This window comes from Lagopus muta, chromosome 11, assembly GCF_023343835.1.
Source record: "Lagopus muta isolate bLagMut1 chromosome 11, bLagMut1 primary, whole genome shotgun sequence".
In the NCBI taxonomy this organism is placed as follows: domain Eukaryota; kingdom Metazoa; phylum Chordata; class Aves; order Galliformes; family Phasianidae; genus Lagopus; species Lagopus muta.
In genome coordinates this window covers 12,137,709-12,155,803 of record NC_064443.1, presented here as the reverse complement: position 1 = coordinate 12,155,803, position 18,095 = coordinate 12,137,709, and the positions used below count along the sequence as shown (strand labels likewise).

Below are 18,095 nucleotides of genomic sequence, written 5' to 3'. Positions count from 1 at the left end.
TAACATTCATCTATTCTTTCCTGCACTTCTGTGGTGAGAAGATGCAGTTTGATGCCTTGAAGAACAGGAGTATGTTGTCAGAAAGGAATTTTCCTTCCCTCATTAAAAAATTTAATTGCCAAAAAGAGAATACCATAATTCACCCGTGCTTTGTTCAGTGAGCACGAGAATCCTTAGATGTCATTTCCTTTGCTTGTAGGAAACTTGAGTAGTTAAGAGCTATGGTGCCAACGTGGGCACTTGCCCTGTGTGATGCAATGAAGGCTCAAACATGGAGTCTCCCTGTTCTAGATCAGTGCCATTTTCCTCACAAATCAAGGCAGTGGTTCTTCCATGACTTCATACAGAGCTTCTGTTCTCCTTTTCAGAGAAAATCTGTGGGAATTTCATGGGGTCATTCCTGCAAGGACTGGGTGCCCGGATCACACAGCCTCTGAGCTCTGGAGAAGCTCCCTACATTAGCCTAAGCACAAGAGCAGAGTGCTGTGGATCATGTACTTCTGATATGTAAGAATCAAACGGACATCATCGTTACAATTCATACTAGTGTCCTGTGTCAGCTTGCAGCACAAAGGAAACCTGTGAAAAATAAAGTGCAGCCGATCCCTAGCAGAATGAATATTTTCCTGTTATATGAACTTTTCATGATGAAATGGTCTCATCTCTGTGGAAAAATCATTGTATTGCCCCAGCTGTTGTCAATAACTTTTATGCATTGACTGCTTTTTCTGCTAGACAATATTTACACTTCTCCACTCACCCGATTGATCTTCATTTTCACAGGGAATTTTTTGGGGGTAAAATATAACCAGTTTTTTTAAAAAAGGTAAACAACCCAGAATTGCACTCGAGGGAAGATATACATTGTAAGCTTAGTGACAACTTAATGGCTTGTAGTATATCAGATGTCTTCTATGCTGCCATCTTCTTGGGGAAAGTATTTCTGTACAATGTGTAAACCTATGCACATAGAAAACTATACACGCTCCTTCATTTTTTCCTCTCTCAGGTGTAAGCATTCTTGGCACTGGCAGGATATGTTTAGTGCTGTACAGGAGCAGTACCATTCTTCTTCTGCAGGAAATGGAAGACAACTTTAACTCTTATTTCTTAAAAATTCCCAGCAAGCCTGTATATTAACTGTCTTTTCACTGAATAGTGCTTGCTCGTTTCATAGGAAATGCATTATTTCATTGATTTAGTTTCTATTTTATATGCTAGAGAAATAAAATTTCCATATAGAAAAGCATACACAAAGGATATGACCTTTTAAGTTTAGCAGAGAAAATAACTGAATGCAATGTAATTAATATGCCATATAAATGCCAACAACAACATTAATGCGCCATAAAACCAGCACTGTTAAAATGATATAGTCTGGAAATGAAAAAGTTAAGTTTCTCTTGGCTTCATTAATTTGCTCACATTCTGTTTCTATGAAAGAAGCAACATGCTCCTTATCTAAACCAGGAGAATGGAGATATGGACTCCAGGCAGAATATGTTCTTCTGTTAGGAGGAAGCTGGATCTTGCTTAAGGCTTGACTAAACTGAAAGGTGTCAACCATACTTCTGCCATAGCATAATGCTTCCACTGCTTGTGTCCTTAATTGTTTTCCTAAAGCCTGACAAATGCTTCAGATTCAAAGCCCATCCATGTCTGTAGATACATTGTTAGCTCTCTGTAATATAGTTGTATTGCTATAGTTGTACTATTATACTGTAGCTCTTTCTTCTCTAAATACTTTTTCTAAAATAGTCTTCTCATGCAGAGAATGTCAATGTCCTGGTTATAGTCCAGTCCTCTGATGTAAGCAAGTTCTTTGCATGGGATAATTGCTTTCTAAGGTTCAGATGACAGCTTGCACGTAACTTCAACAAATAGGTCTCCAAGGGAAAAGTCTGGATTTTAATACCCTTTTTATCATTCTTGAAGTTAAAAAAGATCACCACTAAATTCATGCCTGAACTTCCCAGCCAAACTTAGCTGGAGGGCAAGGGTCAATTGAAAGAAATGCAAGCTCTACAGTGAGCATATGAGGACATCACTCTGGAGCTGAAACTTCAGTGGGAGTTGTTCTGCAAACACTTCCTATCACAGCAAGGGTGTCCTGCAGGCTCTTAATGTGACTCTGGTGTAAGTTCCAGCTGTTCATCCTTTGTTTCAGTCATTAGAGGTGAAAGGAACAGGAAAGAAGAGGAAGAAAAAAAAAAAAAAAAAAAAAGCAGCAAAGATTTAGCTTAAAAAGCAGGGATCTATTCTACCCTCTTTATGTGCACAACTCCCGCTAATAATAAAATGATGTTAATGATAGTTATGCGTTCACATCAAAGGCAGACCAGAGTCTTTCATCTTAGTTAAATCTTATTCAAATAATTAATGAAAGTAGTTGTCTAGGAAAAGAAAAAAAAAAGATATTAAGAAATTCCTTTGTAGAACATTGCAAACTTTGCTGCCCCTAGGGAGCAGCTCTGAGAATTGAGGACACCAACAAATCGTGTTTAAGTGGGTCTGGCCCTGCTTTCCATCAGCCTTGACTGCGTTGTATCCTGGAAAAATAAGAAATAAAAAAAAGTGAAATATGTTATTGGCATTGCAATAGATAATCCAACCAAAATCAAATAAAAAATCCCTGACAACGCCTACGTTATGAAAATAATCATAAATCTTACACTGTCAAAGCTTTGCGCCAGCATTAAGCATTCTGGTCAGGCCCGCAGTTGACGTAAAAAAAAAAAAAAAAAGAAAAAGCAAGACTTGGGGGCTGGGGAGAAGTCATTTGAAGTTCTGAAATTAAGTCTGCAGTTGTTCTTGTCTTTTGTGCAGTGGTGGGTGCAGCTGAGCAAGCTACTGGCAGGCCCCTCACCTCAGTGCATGAGTGCAAACCTGGAACTCTTGGCTTGGTTTCTTGGAAGCAGAGAGGCTTCTGGTACAGGCTGTCCAGAGATGTGGTGGGTGCTCACCCTGCAGACAGCCAAGGTTAGGCTGGATGGACTCTGAGCACCTGATGGAGCTGTGTGTGTTCCTGTTCACTGCAAGGTGTTGAACTAGACAGCTTGTAAGGATCTCTTCCAACTCAAAGGATTCCATGAAACCAGATCTAGAGTCAGATCTCATTTCTGAAGCTTTGTGGACTTCCTATAAAAGCTGAAGTGGCCTGTTAAACTCCTGCTTCTGGGCATAGCTGAAATGCTGTCACAGCTTGAAGCAGTGATTGAGCACCTGGTGAGAAGGCAGGGGCAACCCAGGGGAGCTCAGGTGCATGCAATGGCCCTGATTGACCAGAAGGGGTGGAGCCAGGATCCATCCCTTCCCAGACTTCAGTTGAGGGTTGGCAGTGGTGGCAAGAGTAACTTGCTGGAAATTCCTGCCTGACGGATAGGTATCCAAAGGTAGGTAGTTTTTCTTCCTTTATTTCTGCATCTACAGATGTTGCATTTGGGCTTGTTCTTGTTGCAACCTGGGATTGTGTCATCTACTCTGTTGTTGCTGTACTTTCCATCATGTTCCAGCATTATACTGAGTAATGCAATAGTTTGTACTGTGGGGTTGCTTTTGGTGGTGCTGTGCAAAGGGAATGCACCTCCTAGTGAGGTGATGCTCCAGATGCCTGTGCAGTGTATCCCCATTGCTCATCTCTGATGTGTCAGCCCTGCAGTCCAGGGAAAGCCATTCTTTATTTGTGGCTGGATGACAAGTGATGTTGGTGTAGACAATGTCGTTCACAGAGTGTTGTGTCCTTGTGGGCAGTGGCTTGCTTCTTTGCTATGAATTTATCTCACAGATCCATGTTGTTTGCAGTCCTTGACTCCTTTGGATCTGCACCTTCCACCAAAAAGACCTTGGAAGTAGAGGGCAGTAATATATTTTAGAACTTTAGAGATCAGAAAGGTTTTTTGTGCGTAGATGTGCACCACAGAAGTGCCTATAGATATTAAAACTTGCAATTTATAGTCTATCATTTCATGGCCTTTCAAAGCTCGAAATAAAGACATATTCCACTGGGAAAATGAGATTTGTAGTTTTCGATGGCTTAAAGCTCTTGTTGCTGAATCTGATAGGCTGCAAGATATTGGACAAGATATCTGTCACTTGTCTAGAGTGTGTGTGATGTATATGAGTGTGTAGAATTTAGGGCAAAGTGGTGACATTTCTACCAGTAAGTGAACAAGTTAGGAGATTTCAACATGGTAGTGCCAGGGGGAGGTACTCCCTGTGAAAGTAATTTATTTTTATTTTTTTTTTCCCTTTAGTAATGGTAACTTAACAAAGGCAAACGAAGTCAATGGAGTGGTAACCTCCTAATAGTTCTCTGAGATAAAATGAGCTCTGCTAATGGCTTTGAAGCTGCAGTGAGTCCCCTGGCAGCAGGGAGGGTGACCTGGCTGCAAAGTCTGCTTCTGATTTTTGTGTGGAAGCCACCAGGATATATAGACCCAGTTTCCCTTGTATAAGATTGGGTCTTGAAAGGATGAAGTGCTTGAGTAAGGCATGGTTCAATTGCAAGAAATTTAAGTAACTCATTCAATATAAAAGAAGAATAAATGGCTAGCAAGTGTTAATATTCATTCCTTATGCTGATGGTATCCCTCTCATACCATTACATATTTATTAAAAAAAAGTTTTGGAGGTGTAAGTTAGAATCAGTCATACAGGTGCGTGTTGGCTGTGTAACCCTTAGTTTGAATCTTCAAGCTGTTTCCATCCCTTCCAACTCACTGTAAAAATGTATGATTTCCTCATCATCCACATCTACCAGAAACTTTTAATCTTAAATGATTTAAACTGTAGCTCTGTCCTAAACCAGGATATGTGAATTTCTGAATTTAGCTGTCACACCGTTTCTGATCTGATTATTTATTTAATGAGACAGCAGTTGTGTAAGTTTCAAATTCACTGTAATTTCATTAGATATAGCAGCTTTTAAAAAATATATTCTTGCTAATTAAAAAAGACTGGAGAAATATATAAGTTTTAACTGAAGAATAAATAAGAATCACTTTTGTGGTTGGGGCACACAACGAAAATATGAAACTGAGCAAGAAAGCAGAAACTTCTTTGATATAATTAATGTTGAAATGAGGCATCCATTAAAATCTTCCTTCCCCTTTCTTCCCAGCAACTTGCTGCTTTCTATAAACAAAGCCTTCTCTGGGGCATATTGCATTTATTATATTTGGGTTCAGTACAGAATTGATGTTTTGGATGTAGGAGAATTTCTGTGAAACCTATTCAACCAAACAGCAAAATCCTCCTGATTCCCCTGGGAAGGCGAACTTAAACAGATTGAAGTTCTCCAGATGGAAAAGAGACCAAGGGTTGAAATACAAAGATCTCTAAAATCATAGGATGATGTAGAGAGGGTGACTAGAAGACAGTTATTTGCTGTTTCTCCTAAGAAATAAGTCAAGGAGACCTCCATTGTAGCAATAAGTTTGGGACAAATAATAGAAATAGATGATGTGTGATTGAACTGTGGAGGCTGTAGGCAGTTTTGGAGCTGTGCTGACTCTCTGGGGGGGTGGAACTGAAGGTGGTGGATGGATGTGATTTGTGTTGGTGAGGACTTGGGTTTCTCACTCTATGCAGAAGTTATGCTGAGAGCTTTTGCAGAACAAGTGAGGGCAGCTGAGTTGGGGCTGGGCTGTCCAAAAGGTCTGGGTGAGAAGTTGACCCCCACTGAATTATAGGTTGATGGCCAAATTGGTGTCTGCTGTTTTAGGATTCTTTTGTAGCAGAGACTTTGTGACTGGGCTTGAGTGAAAACCCCTGGCTTTAAATAATAAGTGTTCTATGGAAAGCATGAGGTTAAATTTGGTGGGGGGTGGGGAAGAGGCAACAGAAACACTATTGCTTAATAATCTCCATTAAGCCTGGGAGAGGAAGCAAAACAATCTCCCAGAGGAGCTTTTTAGTCAAACAATTGTCAACATTGGCCAAGGGCAGATTTTCTCTCTTTTTAAGAAAATGTCCATTGCAGAGCTTTTCCCAGACCAAGTTTCTCCTCTGCTCTGTGCCATAACACTGCTGGCATGGAGCACGTTGGTGTAGCTGGGCCTTTTGTTCAGTAAAACTGCACAGGAGGCTGCTAATGCACGACAGAGGCACCATACGTACGTTCCCTGTTTGGATCAAAGTGTCCTGATCGGCAAGAGATCTGCAAAGCTAGCTTTTTAATTGAAATATTAAATTGAAAAGTTCACAAATGATGAGCACGTTTTCGGTTTCTGAACTCTGAGGTTAGGATACTTAATCTGGGACTGTCTCATTAACTGTAATAGCTCAGCTTCTAGGGTCTCCTTATTGCTTGATGAGTGAGAGATCACATCTTTCCTGTAATTTAGTACAGGCGAGTACATCATTTTTCCATGAGGGCTGAGGCGCTTTAGTGTTGGGCTGCATCTGAATTTACTCCAGCACTGCAGCTCAGCAGAGTACAGGACTCTGCCCCACTGGATGTTTGGCAGCTCATGACTTCATATTGTGAATGTAGGTAGGCGTTGATAAAGGGGCGTATTTATTTGGAAATTCACTAACAAAACTTTCAAGTTAAAACATTTGTCTGTGTAGGATGAAGGCTGACCAGACTCCTCTGGTTTGGATGGCAGAAGCGACCCTTCCTTATAATTTTCATAGAAATACAGGTAGCCTTGTGTTAGCAGTTACCATTACTTTTTTTTCCCTGGAGCTGGGAAAGAGAAGTTAGCGTGTCATGATTAAGTTTTCTAAACTATCAGTGCAGCTCATCTCCTTTACAGATATACTTCTGTGTACATATATGCATTCCTCAACAGAGGAACATGGTAGGCTGATTATTAGGGTGTTTTTATGTATAACTCTCACATCTTGGGAAGAAAATCAAACTCTAAAGATATATACTTTTAAACTGCAGAGCAGTGTCTAGAAATCCTCCATAGTCACGTCTGTTCAAAATTGCCAGAAAAATATACCTAAAGCAGAAGATGAAAAATGAATCTGAAATTGCAGCAGTGCCATTACTGGGTGAAGCAGGTCTAAAAGAGAAAGGCTCTTACAGTTCACAGAGAAGGACTTTGTACTGAAAATACAGCACATAAGTCCAAGGAGATGTGTTAGATGCTGAAAGAAAAAAAAAAAAAAAAAAAAAAAAAAAAAAAGAAAAAGAAAACAAAAAACCCAGAACCTAACAAAAACAAACAAACAAAAAAAAAACCAACATGTGGTTTTGGATGCTGTGAGAGAAACTGCTTCCAAAGGCAGCTGAGCTACAAGACTGACTGTAAAGAGAAAAACAGAAAAGTGCCTTGAGCCTCTCAGAGCCACAGTCCTGCATAGAAGAAGACCTGCTGAAGCTAAGCAAATACAAAATGTAAATTGGGATCTGGGTCTCTGGCCTGTCTGCTGGGATGCAAGAAATAGCTCAGGTGCATTGGCCAACAGAGCTGTTAATACTAGAGGATGCTCAGCATCCCCACTGTCCTGGAACAGGGATGTTCCCAGCAGCTGACAGCCTGGCAGAGTTTAGCAGCATTCGTTGTGTTAATTGTGGTTGTGAAGGCGGAACACTTTTCTGGTGCTTAGGTCATTCACTTTTTCTCATTGTCATCATTTCCTCAATGTCGTTGAACTTTTCTGCTTCTCATTCCAGTGTGATTCACTGTGTTGCTTTGGAATATTCCCTTGTTGCTGGCACCTGAATTTGCTGAAATATCTTTGTGCTCTTTCCTGTTTGTTGTCAACATAAAAAAGTAAAAACGTTTCAAGCATGCTTGGTGGCTGAGATGTGCACACCCCTCAAACGAAAAAACAAACTTTCATTTTGTGCTAAGGGCTGAAAAGACACACAGTAAATTTACAAGTTCTAATCAGCTTATTTATACTTTACAGATATACTGAGGATTAATTAAGGTCTGATGTTAGCTGAGCAACTTAATAACTTAAATTATTAACGCTTCTGTTTAGATGCATAATTTATATACAAATGTCTGCTAAAATTTAAATTTTAACTTTGGTGCCTGTGTGTGCTTTGCAGCATCCGTATTTTAAAAAGGAGCTTTGATAACTGTGATTAATCCACAGTCCTGCATTAAAGCTTTTTTTCAATCTCGTATTTTTGCAAATGGTTAATAAATGTTAAGAATCTCAAGAGAGCTGGAGAATCACATGAGGTGCAATATAGCCTCACCATCCCAGAGAGACAGATTAAGATTTATAAACTTAACAACTGCAAATATAACAGTGAAAGGAATTAATATTCAGTGTGTGAGAGTATGCCAAAACAGAGCAGAAGGTGTAAAGCCTGCAATGTATAAATCAAATTTGTCTCTTGGTGGATAAATCCCATTGAATGAATCCCCAAATGCTAGCTGTTCTAACCATCTTTGCTGCAATATTGTATGTAAATAGGTGGTGGGAAGTGTGATGGAAATGGTGTCAGACCCAGCTACAGTGCTGGTAGTAGGAAGGCATGCTTTGACAGGAGAAAAGAAATTGTATCACTGGTGGAAAGTACAGTGCAGTCACTCACAACAGAAGCTAGTGTTTTCAATGCTTTGCAAGTGAGTTCCTGAAAGTTTGGAAGAGGTTCAGTATCCTCAATAGCTGAGAACTGGACTGTGAAACCAGTGTGACTAACTCAAGTGTCTGATACAATGAAGTTTGCATCTTCTTTACTGTGGTAATACACAAGACTCCACTCATTGTCCGCCACTGTCATGAATTTGATTTAAAAAAAAAAATCAGTAGAAGGTCAGGTCTTGTTATGGCCTTTAATATGGGACTAATTTATGGGGAGCATGCACACACATCCTCTGTATCTTCATGGCTGGAGTCCCCTAGAGCAGTAATTGGCAACAGGTTAAATGAAATTGAGGATTGGTCTGCCAAAAGACTTCAAATCGGTAAAGACTGCAAAGACTGCATTGGGATGGAACTGAGATGTCTTGGTGCTGCAAAAGCCTTCAGTGATTCATGGAATCAAGAGCAAAGTGCACTGGCTCAGGGCTTTCAGCTCAAGTGGGTTGAGTTTAACCAAGAGCTGGAGTCTATGCTTAGTGTCACAATGAGGTTTGCAGAAGCTGTGGCAACTTCATGTTCAGACTGGGGGGAAAAGAAGAAAAAGAGATTGTTGGAGCATTTGTTAAGGATGTATGGAAGGTCTGAGCAGGAAGTGAACAATGATAAATGAAACTATTATGGAAGGCGATGGTGCAGCCTGCTTGCAGATCTGCAGGAGAGTGACTGCTGTTGTGACTGAGTGTTGATTTTTAAAGACAGACCAGAAGAAAATGTAGTCTGAATCTCAGCTTTCAGAAGTAATGCAGCTGATGATGGCACTGCTCCCTGTGTAGTGGGGAGAGAAACATCAGTATGCAGGGAGAGAACAGCAAAATGTCAAGATAGAAGAATGTAGCAGGTTTTATGTGCTTCACGTGAACATTTGTGTAAACCCCAAATATCTTAATTTAACAATATGATTTCCTAAAGAAATGAAATTAGTATTAAAAAAAATACTTTATGGAGGTTGAAACAGAGTAGATTCTTATTAGACGATGCAAATCCTGCTGAGAGAGCAGTTAAACAGAGCAGTTCTAGTGTCCAGCATTTTGGGAAATAGCAGTGTGCCCTGGGACTGTGAGGCTCATAGCTTAGCATTCCTGGGAGTGGGTGAATGTGAGTTGAGCAGTGACAGTGCCAGGGCTTTTGGTGGGTGCAGAGGAGCAGGAACGTGCTTCGCCCACTGCAGGTTCTGAATGCTTACAGGAAAGTTGTGAGTGAGCTTAGTTTTACATCAGTATGTACTCACAGAGCTATATAATTAAGGAAACATTCTTGTTGCTGTGATGAAGAGGCAAGGGAGATTATTCCTTCTGATGCAGGCTTGCATATTAGGAGAGCAGCTAAAGATGGTAATTTTTTAATCCTCTTTAAAAAAAAAAAAAAAAAACACAAAACATTAGAGAGAACAGACCTTCATTTTCGTTTTGTGGTTTTGTTTCTGCTACATCAAAGAAATTATCCTGTGCTATACAGATGCACTCTGAATGGATTCTCTGAAATACTGCAAAGTTTAAGGATTCAGGAACTGCCAGATTCTGAAAGTAGGAAAGTAGCATTTGTAGCATTGATTCTTAATTGGGCTTCAAGGACTGACTGTTCTGCTTTTCTGGCTAAAAGTCAACAAAGCTGTGCTTTGTTTCCATCTAGAAAACTGAATATGGAGATTTAAAATCTTTCATTATTTTCAGCTTTGTCAATAAGGGCCTCCAAGTAAACACTTCAGTGAAAATTCTGAAAGATGGAAACTCTGAGGTTTCCCACTGATAGTCTATATATTGTGACATTCATTGAGCTTGATGCTCACTATCTTTCTAAAAAACTTGAATAATCTGTCACAGCAAAACTAATACTAGGAAATTGTTGGTGCTCACTGTAGGAATCTGAACCTCATTTATCTAGTATTTGGGGTATTTACACCATAGTCTTTACGTTGCAGTATGCATAGATCCCAGCTTTGTTAACTGTTAAGTAGGAGAATGAGAGAGAGATCTTATTTCAAGGTTTTCTGGGGCACTGGAGGATGTTTTTCCAACCCAGCTCAGCAAGACTTCCATCTGGCAGAAAGTTTTCACTTTAAGAGGAACCCAGCATGACAGGAGATGTAATAAATAACAGCAACTTCTCTGTGTCTCCGCTTTGTAAAAGCATTAATTGTAGCAGAAGCTATCTGCTCTCTTGTTACAATTATTTAATAGTAACAGTAAAGGGTGGGATGAAAGCATTAGCTGTACTATTCTGTGAAATAAGGAAACAATTTTCTCTCTGAAGAAGATACCACACAAGCACATTGCATACACTCCAGTTTCAATAAGCAAGCTGCCCATGTCAGTCCACCTCACTGAATCAGAAAATGTATTTCAAGCAAATAAAATGTCAGTCTAGTTTCTTGCACGTCTTGAAAGCTAAGATTTTATTTAGCCGTAAATTTACTGAAGAAAGGTTCCGTTAATATTTTATGACTCTAGTGGATTAAACCTTGTATAAATCAACAAATTAGCAGTCACACTATATTTACGTTCAGAAGAGGGGCTAGAGAAGGTGAAGGCAAGATTACTCCTTCCTGGCAAGTTGACCAAACTGAAAAGCTAAATTGAATGACTTCAGAATGCTTAGAGTGATGCAGAAGTGAGGATGATAAATAATACACACTGACTGCGGTTAAGTCAGGTGCAAAATAAGAGGATTTTTATTCATCTTTGAAGCTTTCCTCTTCTGCCCCTTTGGTGTGGATCAAAGACTTCTCAGTTTGGGGGGATTCTTTAGGAACTCATAAAATTCATAAGATAGTGACCTTCATGCAGGTTTTTCTGCCCTGATAATACGTATGTGCATATCATATATATATATATATGTATATATATATGATAGCTGGCCAAAGAAGAATCCATCTCTTTAAAATATTTGAGGGCATTACATCATCTTATAAATACTCAAGTTTTCTTTTGTTTAAATTAATAATTTAAATCAGAAAAGAAGCACGAATAGATGGAACCAGGTGCTTCTACTGTTGTGTGGGCTTTGGAGACTGAACTGAAACAGAAGCAAATGGTCTTCAGCATCTTGCAAGTATGTTGGATGATTCTGTTGTGCTTTCCATGCCCCAGTTTGGTTTCTTTCCTTCGAAGCAGCAATGTGTTGTGATGGCAGAGGAGGTTGCTCTGTGGCCAGACAGTGGAGCAAATACACTCTAGAAAACACAGCTGCCATATTTCACCATTCCGTCATAAACATGGTATGAACCTGCGTGTCTGAGTCTGTTGCCAATTTGTTTTATTTTTTGAGATCCAAAATCAGAACAGCACCTTTGGGAGAGAAAACCTGAGAAAGAGGTGTGCTTACAACACATGAAAACATCTGAAATGCTTTTAAAAATTCAAGCCTTAAGGCAACTAGTTTTCTGAAAACAGAGTATCCTACAGTTGGTAGTTCAGAAAATTAATGCAAAAACACCATCTGCTAAACTTCAGATGTATGAATACTATTTGGTCTATAGAGAGTACAGACTGTACAGGAAACTATTGATCCCCCATCTGCTTCAAAATGATCTTTTAAGAATTTCTCTCACTGAATCAAGTACTAGATTAGTAACATGATATGGAGCACAGCATCCCGGTTGCTCTTAGAAATGCAGTAAGTAGAAATGTACTGCTGTCATCCTTCAGCCACCAGGAAACAGAAACATTAGCTTGGTTTTATGCATGTTCACTTCCTGTGCAGCCAAGAAAAGAAGAAATAAATCTCAGTTAAATGGCCTCGTATATGTAAATATCATGGTTTGAGATGTGTGCATTCCTGGGGTTAGTCCTTACCTTACAGAGAGGCAGTTTCCTTTGTATCTTCATTCTCCTAATTAATAATTTGGTAATATCCAGATGGTCAACCATGGAAAAAGTCCATTTTTTTAATCACTGTAGCTCATGTCAGTCTTGTCCCTAAGTGCACTGGAGCTGAGATCAGTATTCTGAGCCTTCTGCCAGAACACAAATACCCCAGCTTGTGTCAATGGACTTGAGCACTGATGGAACGCAAGGCTTTTCTGAGCATGTGCATTCTTTCAAAATGCAGCTCACCAGCTGTTCCTGATGCGATGGGATAGTTGGCCCAAGGGTTACCCAGGGCCTTGGCACTTTCTTTGTTTGCAAATTCCACCATGTCTTCAGACACTTTCACTCTAGGGTATCTACTGAGTGTCTAGCATAGGTATCTGAAAAGGATTAGAAAATGTGTTCTTTGTGTCTCTTTGTAATAAAATTGATACAATTAGGCACATCAGTCTAAAATAAGCACAAATCATTTGCAGAAGTATCTCCCTCTCAAGAGTGCTGCACATGTGTATGTGCAATTTTCACAGGCAAAGCAGACACTCAAATTGTCTAACTATAGGAATGCTATTTTATTGCTCTGTCAAAAGATGCATACTTTTAAAAATGCTAGGATTTTCTGTTGTTTACTGCTCCTGAATTAAGATGAGTGCAGAAATAAAAATATGGGGTCTTCAACAGGATTCTTATTTTGAAGTTCAAGGATTTCTGCTTTGAATGCTGGTTCAGGTTTACAGTGATACCAGCATTAACCAAGAGCCCTGGCTTTCCAGCCTCTTATCCCACATCCATTTCTAAGACCACCTAATTTCTTTAGGGATAGCATGCAGCCTAGATACTAGGATACTAGATACTAGGAGCATTAAATTAAAACTACTCAAAGGGTGTTATGTCTCTGTGGACCAGATAAGGATTCCAGCAAGGGCTGCTTAGGCTCTCAGTAACCTGTGAACCTTAACTTGGGAAATAGTGACACAATTATCAGATATTTCTAGCAAGATTCACAGCCCCTTTTATAGATGAAATTGGCTATTTTCCGTTCTGGGTTCCATTTGTAAATTAAATGTTAATACGTTTGTGTTACCTGTGATCGATTTGTTCAATCAGTAATGCAACTGTTATTAAAAAAAGTAGTTATCACCATGACTTGAAATTGTCTTGAAAGCTTTCTTTTGTTGCGTGTAGAACTATGTCTAATGCTTAATACTCATGTCTGTAGTATATTAACAATTAATCATTCATAGACTTTTATTAGTAACTTACAGATGGAATGTGCTTCGTGAAATTTTTGTAATAATTAAAACAGGTACTTGCTACAGAATTTTGTATTGTATTCCTTCTTTCAAAATCTGTGGCATATCTAAATCCCAGCACTAGCACACTTCTCCTCACAGTCATCCTAGGGTTGAGCCATGTGTTCTAAAAGCAGATGACATCTTTACTCCCTCTCCATGTCTTTGCACCTCACCAGGCTGGCCCAAGATCACCCCACCTAATTTCAAACACGGACTGTTGTAGTTAGGATGCAGTTGCCCATGCCTTCACTGCCTCCATAAGGAGCACGGGTGCTAATTTTGTTGTGCTGCTGAATGTCAGGTGGAAGATCTAAAACCTGTGTGTCAAAATAGTGCAAAATGAAGATCTGCATCCGCAGCTACAGTTACAGCAAAGTGAGGGGAAAAAAGCTTTGGAAGCATACATTTTACCTCCTAGATGTTTTTGTGTTGCCTACAAGATGCTTCTCCATTAATGAAACACCAGTCAAGACTTGAAGTTATCCATTTGAACAAGTGTAAATAGTAACCACGTGAAAGTGTTAAATGAGGCTGATGGTTCCACTTAATCAGTAACGGCGAGAAATTAAATGTTGTGAAATGCTTATAAGCCTAGGGACTGGGATGCTCAAAGACAATTACCAACTAAACATTTCATTAATGAAATAATGATTAATTATAATTACTAATTAAAATTCAGGATTATGGTGTTGGTTTTAAGTATTAGCAGGAGTAATGATATTACCATTTTTAATGAAATTCCAGTAAAGAAAATGATAATACAACTTAAAATAAATAAATAAGTAGGTACAGACTACAGTAAGATTAGGAGCTATTGTTAGGCCCAGAGGCATAGAATTTTCCCAGCTGGTGAACTTAAGTTAAGTAAGTTTAATGCACTATAATTTAATTACTAATCATAGTTTTTCTTCACAGTGGGAATTGATACCAGGTTTATATTTTACAAGAACAAAAGACAGAATTTGAATACCTGTTCTGTGATGGTTGATGACATTATGCTGCAGGCTACAAATGAAACAATATTTTGCAGACTTCTGCATAACATTTGAGTTTAGATATAGTATGATATAAATATTATTTAATTAACAATTACTGGCTTAGAAATTAAGCAGCCCCTCTGATTTTACAATGGAACTGTAATGCAGCCTTTGTGCAGAGCACACTCAAGACACAATTTTGTATATATATATATATATATATAAAATATATTTTCCTTGAATAATTCATATGTAGGCACATTAGTAAATGTCAAATTCCCACAAGAAGATGGAATTTGACCTACATTAATAAAGCTATTTAGGATTCATTAATTGTAGACAGATATCTTAAACTATTTGCTATTACTCACCTTTTCATGCATAATGCAGTATGTTGGCTTAAATACAATTCCTAATTTACATACTGTTGGCTGTGTTGCCCTTCTTGCTATTCTCTGTTTGACTTCTCTTAACCTGGATGACTTATAGGTCCTCTTACTAATTTGCTGTCTTGTGAAGTTCTCAAATGTCAAGGTCAATTAGAAGTTGTGTCACGGTTGTACTTTGAGCAGTGTATGAAACTTCACTTTTTCTGGACTTTTTGGACAATTTAAGATATGTTTAATTGAACAGTTCTAGTAAGAGACCTGACTTATGTTTATTTAATGGCAAGACATTCTCATATCAACATCACTGATGGACAGTGGATCCTACAAAAAGAGATTTGATTCATTTGTATGTGAATATAAGGAATATGAACAGATTTGAAGAACTTTACTAACAGAACTATACATCTGTAGCTCTTCAGACTGAGATATGGAAGCCCCATATATGCTGAATATGTGTGTAAGTTCAGAGGGAATTTGTCTTGAGGTTTAAAAGGCATTTTATTTTTGTTTTTATTTTTAATCAGTTCCAAAGAGATGAGGTGTCGAAGACAGTCAGCAAATCGTTAAAAACAAAACAAAACAAAAAAAGCCTGAGGCAATACAAGCAGGTACACAAATGGCTATGTAGGGTATGTTCTAGCCAATCCAGTGGAAGGGTGGATGTAGTGGCAGTCCAAGAATATTAAAGTCTGATTAATTAAACTAGTAATTCGTGGTGGTTTAAAACTTAGTGGGCGTGGAGGTGCTTGGCTGCCCATTAGGCATTAAACCACCACATCATTAGTTCTCCAGGCAGTTTTCAGCATTCTCAGGCAGCAGACATACAGTTGAACCATTATCTAAATGAAGTTTGATATGATGTTTCTGTGGGATCAGGAGGGTTCTAAGCTGCTACCCTAAATGAATGGCAATGTGAAAGCCCCAGGTATCTCTGGAAGAGTTTTTTGAGGAATGATGCTTCTTTCTTTGGAATGCAATCAAATCTTCCTGAGAGCAACAGGCTTTCAATCAAAGCCATGTATGTTTGTGTTAGACTGCTAGCGCTGCATCCTGTCCAAGAGATGACAGCCAAACCCCAATTTCACCATTACTGCTTTTCGCTTTTTTTTGTTGTTGTCTTTTTTTACATGTTTGTATCCTAGATAAAATCAAACAAACTAATTGTTGATGTGATTTCAGCAGCTAACTAATCCTAGGTAAACAGTACATTGCCAGCTTTTTCTACTGGCAAAATATCCCCCATGTTGCTACAAAGGCAGATAGGTAGCAAATGAAGCTCTGTTTTGTGAACTAGACTCCTAGGTTTTGTAATTAGTCAACAGCAAAGATGAAGCTTGACAGTCTTGCTCATATATTGCTCTCTGGAGTACAAGTGCATGTGTCGCTTTCAGAGAAGAGCTGAAAATCAGCCAATATCTGGAATACTAATCTGTTATCTGTACAGTTCTGAATGAGAAAACTGTGCCTTGTGGCAGACTCAGAAGTGCATTAGTTGGTTTTGAACCTCTCCTTTGCTTAGTGGCTATGTATGACAGCCACCACGGAGTACTCAGTACCTCCGTAATTTCTCCTCGCATCACCTTTTTTCTTTTTTTCAGGGAAAAATTGCAAAGAGTGCTATAAATATATGTGACATTAAATATCAGCTCATTGGTATTGGGTTGTTGTTTTTTTCCAATCCAAAAGTCTTGGTTGGGCCAGACACTTTGGGGTGAATCTTTTTTGACAGACTTGTGCCAGAATAAATATCAAGCAACGATGGCATCCAGTTGTTTTCAGTGAGCTGAAATAGTCCATTCACAACAGAAGTTGGGTGGTGTAGGCAGAAATCCTTGGCAGGCTGAATAAATACAAAAGAATCTTATTAATTCATAGAATGGGAAACTTAAAATATGTGCTAATTGCAAAAACTTGTAATTATCCACAATTGTCATCTTCAAAGTATGTTGAAAAATGTAGCATTTGGTAGTGTTGATGACCTTTTTTGTGTACTTTCAGGAGAAACCCTTAGAAATGAGGCATTGTAAAATTCATCTGAGAGCAATTAATTTGTGCAATTACAGGAATATAAGCTGATTTAACATGTGCACATATGAGAACGTAAGTGGACTTTAATGTAACAGCATAGACTTGAATTTATAATAAGACATATATAGAGAGACAACTAAGAGAATGCATGAACAGGACCTTCCTCTTGTGAAAGCGGTGGTGCAGTGAATTGTCTTTGGCTATTTGAATCTTCTTATCTGATATGAAAAAGTAAATCTATCTACTTTCCTAAGCCATGAGTCCTGTTGATAACCTCTATAGCACATAACCCTTTAACATTTGTTTAAAAAGACAACGTTTCTGTCTCATTGTTATGATTTCCAGAGAGAAAAAAAGTTCTGTTTTTCTTTGGCTCATGTGAATTAAGTCCACTACAGTCAGCTCTTAAAACCAGGGTAAGCAAGTGGTAGCTGAGCCTCTTGCTGCTGGTCCTGAGCCTTTGTCTCACGATATCATTAATGACAAAGCAAAAAAGCACACCAAAACTGGAACGCTGCATCATTGATGTGATGCAGTCCTCTTTAGAGACTCAAATCCGATCTACAGACACCGTCTCTCATTGCATTGTTGCTCTTAGGTATAAATTCTGCTTTTCACTTGAAGGAAGGGAGGAAGGATATGAAATAAAAATTGCATAAAGGTGTAAATAAAGAGTGTTAGGCTTTCATGGATCTGTTTTTCTTTTGCATTGCTGTTCAGAAAAGTTTTTTCTCTTACTGCTAATTGGATCAAAGCCAAAGACGGGATGCTTGTTTTTTCTTTCCTGATAGAAGTAGTCCAAAAGCTCAGTTTAAAGTATCTTAGTTTACACTTAGTTTTCACTTCCAGATATCTAAGAAGAATTAATCCATATGTATTAAATATTCCTTTTATATTAATTATTCCATCTTTTCTGAGCACTTCTCCACTTGTTTTTAATTTTCTTGTTTATTTCTGTAAAGTGTGATCATTGCCAACATTGGGTATAATTGTTTAATATGGGCATAATGTATTTTGTCAGTCAAAATCAGTGTATGTTGGACTTTC

General features: G+C 38.6%; 1 protein-coding gene across 5 annotated transcripts in view; it reads left to right on the top strand.

Annotated features, from left to right (window-relative positions):
* FHIT (fragile histidine triad diadenosine triphosphatase) overlaps positions 1-18,095 on the top strand; it is a 514,383-nt gene that overhangs the window by 460,472 nt on the left and 35,816 nt on the right. Inside the window, exon 7 of one of the 5 annotated variants that reach the window (XM_048957932.1) lies at positions 369-1,476. The exons of the other annotated variants lie outside the window; for them this stretch is intronic. Coding sequence (XP_048813889.1) covers positions 369-437 — 69 coding nt within the window. The 3' untranslated portion in view covers positions 438-1,476. Of the gene's footprint in view, positions 1-368; positions 1,477-18,095 lie in introns of those variants that run through there. 5 annotated transcript variants of the gene reach the window in all.